At 39.8% G+C, this 10,184-nt stretch overlaps 1 protein-coding gene across 2 annotated transcripts; it reads right to left on the bottom strand.

Annotated features, from left to right (window-relative positions):
- On the bottom strand, nucleotides 6,304-10,113 carry LOC110435586. 2 transcript variants are annotated; one of them, XM_021461276.1, is made up of 2 exons: nucleotides 7,320-10,113; nucleotides 6,304-6,774 (listed from the first exon to the last, which is right to left on the bottom strand). In XM_021461276.1, the coding sequence occupies exon 1, from the start codon at nucleotides 9,833-9,835 to the stop codon at nucleotides 9,182-9,184; it is 654 nt and encodes a 217-aa protein (XP_021316951.1). In that variant the 5' UTR covers nucleotides 9,836-10,113; the 3' UTR covers nucleotides 6,304-6,774; nucleotides 7,320-9,181. The 2 variants fall into 2 exon arrangements, with proteins under 2 accessions (XP_021316951.1, XP_021316953.1); XM_021461278.1 differs by having other exon boundaries at nucleotides 6,304-9,384; nucleotides 9,509-10,113.

The following is a 10,184-nucleotide window of genomic DNA, read 5'->3' as shown; positions in this document are numbered from 1 at the left end:
TCAGCGGGAAGGGGAAGAAGGAGAGCGGGGGGTTTTTTTTTCCTCATTACCGTCTTTACCCTTTGAGTCCTTTTTTTACAAAAAAAATAAATGGGTGCATGTGTAACCCATATAAACAATAATCATCGTATGGCATATTGAGACCTGTTTACTTTACCTAAAATCCCAAAAATTTTCAAAATTCTCTGTCACAGTAAATCGTTGGCGCATACACGAAATATTAAACATAGATAAAAAATAATTACTCAGTTTGTTTGTAATTTGTGAGACCAATTTTTTAAATCTAGTTAGTCTATAATTAGATAATAATTATCAAATACAAATGAAAGTGCTACAGTAGCTAATACTAAATTTTTTCACCAACTAAACAAACCCTGATATGGAGAATTGAGAACGGCGCGATATATTAATACAATGGTTTAGATATTTTTAGGATTTTTTAACAACGCATATATAAAGTAAAATGACATTTTAGACTTGAAAGTATATTAGGTACTTAATCCTTCCTAAACTATAAGTCGTTTCAAAAATTTTAGAGAGACAGAGCTTCTCAAGATTTAGTAAATTTATAGAGAAAACTATAAAAATTTATGACATCAAATAGGTATAATACAAAGATATAATTAATAAAAAATCTACTCATACATTGATACTTAGTTGGCATCATAAATTTCGTCATATTGTACCTATTTAATGTCATAAATTTTTATATTTTCTTTATACTTTTGGTTAAACTTGAGATACTTTAAATCTCCAAAATTTTTGAAATGACTTATGACTTATAATTTAGAATGGAGCGAGTAATTAATTTTGTGTGTTGCCACAAAAACTAAAAAATTGATTTCTTCATACATAAAAGTTGAAATATACAAGTACTCCCTTCGTACGTTGGGATATAAATCATCAATAACTTTTAAATTGTTGAGTTTGCAAATGTAAAAATTTTATGAATAGATTTATCTTGAAAAATACTTTCATAAAAGTATACATATATTATTTTTTTCTAAATATTTTTATAAAAATAAGAGGTCAAAGTTGTCTTTCGGAGATGTATCGCTGCCCTAAACAACATCTAAATTCTATACGGAGGAAGTACAGCTCAGCCAAGGGCCTCATGCGGCCAGGCAAGCCTCGCGTCTCGTGGGCATCGGTGTAGCCATTTCTAGATTTCCATCACATCAAATCTTTAGATGCATGCATGGAATATTTAAATATAAATAAAAATAATTAATGGTATAATTTATCTGTAATTTACGAGACGTATCTTTTGAGCCTAGTTAGTCTATAGTTAGATAATAATTACCAAATTTAAACGAAAATAGTACAGTAGTAGCCAAAGTAAAAAAATCACGAACTAACACATGTTGAAAATATGTGTTTACAGTACAACACATGTTGAAATTTAAATTATTATGATATTACTTTTTGCAGTAGCAACACATGAGTATTTTTTTCTAGTTGCAACACATGACCAAGGTCATTTCAGGCGACTATTATTGCATATATTTTATATCAAAATAGAAGATTTTGTTCATTACATTTTCTATAGAGGCAATTTGTAATTTCAGTACTTAAAAAAATTTGATCAACCAACGGACCCAGGCATAGAAAAATCAATCACACGGTATTATCTTTTTATTTACAGTAAAAAGTCTCTTCATCTCTTGTGAAAATTCCACCGCCCCTTTAAAAAAAATCGGCAACAAACTTGCCTCGCATTCCAAAATTTTTCTTTTCGCCTCGTCACATTGATTTTTTAAACACATATACAAAGTATTAAATATAAATTAAAAAATAACTAATTGCATAGTTTGCCTATAATTTACTAGATGAATCTTTTAAACGTTTATGATTGGACATTAGTTATCAAATAAAATAAAAATACTAATCGAAAAAGCTTAACTATACAAGGCCCTGTCAACATATTTTCATCGAGACCAAAAAAACACAACTTTCTATGCGCTCATACCGCCCTCTCACATGCACTACAGCACATTAGGGCCTTGTTTAGTTCCTAGAAAGTTTTGCAAAATTTTTCAGATTTTCCGTCACATCAAATCTGTAGACGCATGCATGGAGCATTAAATATAGATAAAAATAATAATTACACAGTTCACCTATAATATACAAGATGAATCTTTTGAGTCTAGTTAATCCATGATTGGACAATATTTGTGAAATACAAACCAAAGTGTTACGGTGTCTGTTTTGGAAAAAAAATTGAAACTAAACAAGGCGTAGGTATAATGAGACGACATGCAACTTCGAAAGCAAGCTGAGGATGGCGAGGACAGCGTCTGACATTAGTACTGAGGTCAGCGTCATGTTTCGTGGCGCCAAACTATGCCACATCAGCAAGGCTAGGCATCATAACCCTTAGTTCCTGCTTTATAGCTGACAAACACCATTTAGTTACCAGGCCCAACTATCTTCACATAGGCAATGCAACCAAACATGCAAAGATAATGTACTTTGGGCTTGCGGTTGTGCCATATTTCAAATGGAGTTTTCTCTTGCAGGCTCTTTGTTGGGGCTCGGTTTAGTAAATAGACTGCAGTTGACACCACTTCTCCCCAAAACTCACAAGGACACTCTTGCTCTTTAACAGGCATCTTGCTATTTCCACCACAGTGCGTTTCTATCGCTCGACAATGCTATTTTGCTATGGTGTATATGAAGTTGTGGTGAAATGTTTGACTCCATACTCATCATAGTACTGCTTGAACTCAATGGAGTTAAACTCTCCTCCTTGATCACTCCGAAATGCATGAAGCTTGCACCCTCGCTTAGTTTCTGACAGAGCCTGTAGTGCTGCCACTACTGACTTCTATTTTGTCAGATTTGATGCAGAGTGTGTTCTAAAAAAAGAAACATTATAATTTGTTCATTTCAAATCAATATATATTCCTATCTGTGTACAGTCACTGCTGATTGTACTTATATTCTATATAGGTACTATTTTCTCCCCGTAATGATTTATGTTAGGTTGGGTTGTGAACTAGACCACAAGAGCTCTGAGTAGTATTGGTCGTTATGCCATGAGTTACCTTCCTACCACTCAATCCCCCCTAAATCCTTGATTCCCCTTGCTATAATCCATCCCAATCCTTTAGATTAGGGACGAAGCCAGAAAAAAATTTAGGAGGGGCTGAACAAAAGTTCTACATTAACTTAGCTCTACTATTACTCCTCGTAAATATAGATTAATAATGAAATTCACAAAATATATCTAAAAAATAAAATGTTCAGCCCACCCTACCTTATAAATTTGTGTCTAAAATTAGAAGGAGAGCACTAAAAATTCTCCTGAACCAGCAGCGGTAGGGGGAGCTGGAGCCCCCCTAGCCCCCCCTGCTGGCTTCATCACTGCTTTCGATCATCATCTTGTGTGCCAATCCACATCCGATCTGAGCGGTTCTGGCTCCTTCTGCTGATTCTCTCAGTGGGCACCACACGATAGGACCTGTGCAGTGGCGGAAGCTGCTTCCCCTAGTCCTAATCTCATGCGCCAAATCTCCTCCCAATCTCCCTATCATGCAGTTCAGGCTGTCTACAGCTTCAACCGGTGGCAGTCAATAGCCTGAGATCTAGATTTGAAGGAGGTATGCTATATCTTACTCATGAGCCCGCGTTATTCACCTTTGTACTCCCCTTTCTATGTCTTCTTCTATCCCTTTCCACCATGGCAAGTGACTATACTTCCATGCCGGTCCCCCTCACCATGGAGCCTAAGCCACCCAACCAAGATGCGCCCTCCAAGCTTCCTTATCCACCAACGGTTTCAACCCCCATACCCACCTCTCCACCTCGGCCTCAACCCCCATCACCAATAAGCCATACCACCACGCCATCACTGCATCACAGCAACATCAATCGCTCACTTCAATGCATCCTTGCCATACGTCACCCCACGGCACCGACACTATGGCTACGACTCATGTTCCTGATCATCGCCAGCTTCCTCTCGAGGAACTAGATCTGGGTGACGAAAAACATCATGCTCTCCCCCACGGCGAACCCCACTCTACAGCTTATCTATGAAGTGATGATGCTAGTAAAAGTAGGGGTACAGCTCGCAGCCCTACTCAGCTTGTTATTGACCTCAATCTTCAAAAGGCTCCAGCACTAGCCGCATAGGCACCGCGGACGCCATGACACTCCTGGCGTGGAACTGCCGGGGATCGGGCGGATCCCTGAGCAATTCTAAGATGACATATCTTGCCCACCTAATTACCTCTACTAAGTCATAAGTATGTTTTATTTCTTAAACTAGAATTTCCTCTATTTCTTGTACTTCTTTAATTAATCGTTTTAATGCCATAGATGCGTCGGTAGTCCCTGCTCAAGGCCAATCTGACGGCCTTTGGTTAATCTGGAAGTAGGATGTTAGTCTCACTATAGTTGATCAGTCTTAGAACTATATTTTTGCCCTGTGTGGTAATAATCTAGACCAGAAACAATTTGGGCTAGTTTGTATTTATGGTGACTCTCATCACATTAACACTACCACCATATGGGTGTGTGCTGGATTTTGTTGTAAGTCATAGCACCTTGCCTATGTTATCTATGGGAGATATGAATGATATTATGCACCGCAATGAAAAATCAGGTCCTAGTAGACCTGATCGTAGGCGCATTAATGTTTTGTGTGATTTTGTCAAACAAGGTGGTTTTATTGATCTTGGATATAGTAGACCGACGTACACATGGACCAATAAGAGATTCAACTCTGCTCCAACTTTCAAACATCTTGATCGTTGTCCTACCAACGTGGAATGATGTATGGCTTATCCTCGGACAACTATATATCATCTTCCAATGCTTCGCAATGACCATGCTCCTATCCTTACGCTTTTTGATTCTAATAGACACCGTACTAATAAATTTCGGAACTAAACAAGACCTTAAGACAACTCAGAAGTTGAAGATTTCAGGGACAGAAGTAGTATATTAAAAGCCCTGAAAGAACAAGTGACCTAGAGGTCACTACTAGAATCTTTTTTGTCTGGTTGAAAAAAAAGCCACAAGCATCACGGATTAGATACTAGAACACACTGGCACACTAAATGTGATATAAACCAATAGTTACCGTTCATACTCTGAAAACAAATTATGACCTAACTCAAACGGATTCATCTACTGGTGCAGTGCCATCGTCCTAAAACCATATGGCTTTCATATGCCAACACTATCAGGCGAAAACTACTTTTTGAGGCCTGAAACACAGATTTGTGTCCTATTGACACTGTCGTAGCAATACACAATACACAGGAAGCTCAGTCTGTGACAAAGACAGGGCCGATCAAGCTTAACTTGTATGTTGGGACACACTGACAGAGACAAGCTGTTTTTCAGAGGTAGGCCACACAATCTGTACATACTGATTTGTAATTTGGTCTCTGAATTCGATACGCACATTCAAAATAAAATGCTAATAAGACTGAAATTGTTTCCAGTAGTATTTTCGATTTAGAAGCGCTATATACAAGCCAATTACATCCAGATTAAGTACATTATATACAAACAACTCTAGTGTAAACAACTATCAAGCCAGTCTCAGTAGGGGTTTCATCAGGATGTCATGCATATTTATTAGAGCGTCGTATCAGCAAAACTATACTTTTTGCATGAAATGATGAGGAGAGAGAAGGAAGTAATTTCACCATGGTGAAACTCCGTGGGCGTTGTTTCCCACGCGGTGAAACGGGATGAAATACCCACTGAGGGCTAAATCGTTTCACCATCTTGCATGTGATCTAATCATTTTGCAGTAATTAAATGCTTTGCCCAGCCTAGGAAACGTCAAGGTGAAACTCATGCATTGTGGAGGTTGTTTCATTATTCGTTTTATTGATGTCCTATCAGCGGATTTGTTTTGGAAACAGTGTATTGAAACGGATAACTGAGACTGGCCTCATAAGCACTCCCAAGATGAAGTCCAATCGATTCTGCCTCATCTTTAGCCACTGCTATACATGACAGGCGATGCAGCAAAGGTGGCGGCAGCAGCGACTACTGTAATGGATCTCCAAAAACAAACATAGAATTCAAGTTATACATGGTCTTGTTTAGATCCAAAAACTTTTTAAATTTTGACACTATAGCAATTTCGTTTTTATTTGACAAACGTTATCCAATCATAGAGTAACTAGACTTAGAAGATTTGTATCGTGATTTACAGGTAAACTGTACAATTAGTTATCTTTTTTATCTATATTTAATGTTCCATGCAAGTGCCATAAAATTCGATGTAATGGGAAATCTTGTAAAGTTTTGGATGCATCTAAACAAGGCCATAGTTAATTAGAGACTCCAACGCATAACATGCGGAGTACTTTTTTATTACACAACACACTCAGTCCATGTACGGCTGTAATTCCCATTTATATGGTACTGCAAGCCCATTGAGCCAGGTATATGGATATATACTACCATTCCAAGCTGAGGCTTTTGAAGCCTGATAAAACTATTAAGTGGTTCAAATAATATGCCTATGCCCTATAGTACAATGGTTGGCATCTGATGCCCATAGCAACATTGAAATCATCAGCTTTCCCATAAAAGGGGAACAATCTACTAAGAAAATGAATCTGCATCATAGGATTCAGGCTGTCTTAGCAAACAATCTAGCCTTTGTATTTCATCAATGCTATGTGCACAATGTATATGATTGAGCATCTGTCTTCCAGTTGTAGTTGGTGAAGACCTGCCTGAACCGGGTCATTCATCCTTGTTGAACATAATGTGCACTTGAACATTATGACGTTCGATATCCTACATATGTTGACAGGTCCAAGTAAATGCTTCCTTCTCAAGTGAAATAATTTCTAGAAAAGGATTGCACTTCTACCAATGTTCAGATGCTTAGTGCTAATTCAACATGGACTCATGATCTTTTGTAGTCATGTCAGGTTGTTAAATATATGAAGTACATTTCCGAGTATATATATCAAGACATTCGCATTTAATTTTACAGCTAAAAGATGGGTCATGTGACAAAAGAATTTACATGCTGTAAAATTAAGAAATGGCAGTGAAACTGTAGCGCAATGCAACCAATCAATGACTGTACTAGCAAAAGAAACTAAGAAAGCAATATACACTAGTAGAATTGTAAACAGAACAATCCACGCTATAATATAACACCAACAGAAATGCAACGCAAGGAGCAGCAACATCAAAATGATCATTCCAGCAACAAAGAGAGGATAACCTACACCAGGAAGATCTTTAAGGAGCAAGTCAATCATCCACAACACTGAGAATTGTGGATTCATTGTTCTATAAAAGATAGATTGAACAAAACTTGAAAAACGTACCATTTAATAGCTAAACAGCTTAAGGATCTTCCAGTTTCCATTGGTGCCTAAACAAATTGGAAAAAGAAGTCTTGCACAGGCAAAGAAATCTGTGCCAAACCATATGGGCCACAAACATCTATATATGGAACCTAACATCCAGACATTTTCTGTTTCAAAACTTATTATTTCAGATTTCAGATCCTTACTATAGCTGCACAATTAAGCAACTACGACATTAAAGATGCTGAATCAAAGAAAGGGTCCGAAAGGGGAGGGCATGTACCTTGAGCATGGAGAGCATCAACACCTATAAGCATGTAAACAATAAACAGAGGACTTGAATAATAATTCAAAAGGTCACACAAACAAAATGTTAGATTAGCTATCAACATCACTAACAAGAAAATCCTATCAGATTAGCAGTTTTGACATATATCAAGTGACTAGCTAATTCCAAAACATAAAACACAGTACAAGTGTACAACAGTATTAATAGACAGTTCATTTCATTTTTTAATTATGCGCACAAAAAGGGAAAACAAAATCCTTTAGCTGTTCCATTTTGCAGAAAGGGATCTCATAGCCATTGGCACATGTCGCATATGGCCTCTGTGTGAGACCCAACACCAATCAGGCCAATCACCACAATTCAATTAGACTTCCCAATCAGCGTGCAATGGAAGTACCAGATGCTAGACTTCCCATTTTCACAGTACAGTCAGATACTAAAAAACATGTAACTAAACTATATATACAAACCATTGTTCTGTACCATTTATATTTAAAAAATTTCAGACCTTTTTCGACATTAGTAATATTTTTGTGCATATACTACAGAGGTCACACTTGGGTGACCAGGAGTGACAAAGACCCAGCAGAAACAACACAGAGAACAAAAGAAACCCAAGTAACAAGAGACAATGTGAAATCAAACAAATTTATTTATAGCACTACTCCAAGACAGACAATGGCAACTGAAATTATTTTAGAGATATAAAAAAAACATATCTTATTTCCTAAAGATACTGAACAAACTATGAAATAAAAAGTAGCTATTGCAAATGAGAAACTTCGAACTGCACAAAAGTAATAGCTATTCCAGTTAAAAGCTTCAAACTTGGTTCTTCTCCCACTTCGTTCGCAGTATTTTCCAGCTCTACTTAGTTCTGTCCTAATTTAGCGCGCTGGCATTTTTGTTATCATGGCACTCAACAGGTTGATCTTTTACACCACTTCCCTGTGATGGTCACGTCCAGATCGGGCCATCATGTGATGTTCTTTCACTGATGTTTGCCACTTGATCCTTTCATCAGAAAGCCTGTTTATCACAAATAACACAAAATACAGAAAGTAATAAACAAGGAAAAGACATACCAGAACAATAAGTAATAAATTCACTGGAGTGCTCCCACAATGCAACTACTGAAGTATGAACACACTGTGGATTCGTTGTTATACAAAAGATAGATTGAGGCATGGAAAAACATACCATTTAATAGCTACTAAACAGGAAGCACCTGAAGCATCTTACAATTTCTAGTGGTGCCTAAACAAATTGAAAACAGAATGTCTAGCACAAGCAGCGAAATCTGCACCAAATCATATGGGCCACAGACAACTACACTATATATATGGAACCTAAAATCAAGATGTTTTCTGTTTCAAAACTTAATGTTTCAGATACTTGTAGCTGTATAGTTAAGCAATATGTGCATTAAAAGTGCTGAACCGAAGATAGGGCTGAGAAGGGAAGGGCATGTACCTTGAGCAAGGAGAGCAGCAACACCTGTAAGTAAGCAACTAAAACAGAGACTGAAGAACGGGTTAGAAAACGCACCTGACGCCAGCAATCAAAGACATACCGAACCCACCGACCAAATTTAGCACATGTCCATCTCCGGAGGTGGAGGCGGGAGCAGCACCTCTGCCGCTGCCAGCTGCTGCTGTGACGGATGGAACATCAAGGTGTACAAACCATACAAGTAGTGACCGATGTCCACGCACGTCATGAGGACCATGGCAGTGATGCCAAAGTAGACCCACACACGGAAGATTAGTGTCAAGAAGCGGGCCACCTCAGGGTCTGTGGTGAAAGAGAGGACCTTGACGATGCTGAGCACAATGTGGAGGCTGATCATAGCCATGCCCCTGGGCCGGCCTCTGCCGCTGACCACACAGGACACAGCGTATGGAAAGAGCAGACTCACCGTGTAGTAGATGATGTCCACGCACGTCACGAGCACCACGGCGGCGATGCCGAGGTACACCCAGCCGTGGAAGATCGGTACCAAGAAGCGAACCTCCTCTGCGTCTGTCGTGAAGGAGACGACCTTGACGACACGGGTCAAGGCGTGGAGCCCGACGAGAGCCATGCCCCAGGCGCGGCGCATGCCGCCGAACACGCAGGACACGGCGTACGGAAAAAGCAGCTTCGCCTTCATCGGCGGCGAGGGACGCTTCTCATCCGCCGCCGCCGCCGCCGCCACCGCCACCGCCGCCGCCGCGGGTGGGGCCGGAGGAGGCAGGCTCAGCATCGCAACGGGATCCGAAGGGGCGACGAGTCGAGAGGAGTGCGGATCGAGCGAGGAGGGAGGATGGGGAGCACCTGCGGCCTTGGGGGAATCGATCGAGGCAGCCGCGGAGCCGAGATCGCGATGGGGCGCGCGCGGAGATGCTGGGAGATGGAGATCAGGAAGTGGGATTCCAGAACTCTGGGGATGGATTGCTCTGGGAAGCGGGGGAGGAGACGCCGATGAGTTACTGGGGTTTTATTGCCCGGGAAGATGGAGTGGTCGGTTTGCGGCGTTGGCGTATCCTTCACGCACGCGCCAGCTGGTGTCAGCGGGAAGGGGAAGAAGGAGAGCGGGGGGTTTTTTTTTCCTC

The sequence above is a fragment of the Sorghum bicolor genome, chromosome 5 (genome assembly GCF_000003195.3).
Source record: "Sorghum bicolor cultivar BTx623 chromosome 5, Sorghum_bicolor_NCBIv3, whole genome shotgun sequence".
Lineage (NCBI taxonomy): Eukaryota > Viridiplantae > Streptophyta > Magnoliopsida > Poales > Poaceae > Sorghum > Sorghum bicolor.
Note: the sequence above shows the minus strand (reverse complement) of the source record. Positions and strands in the feature narration are given on the sequence as shown.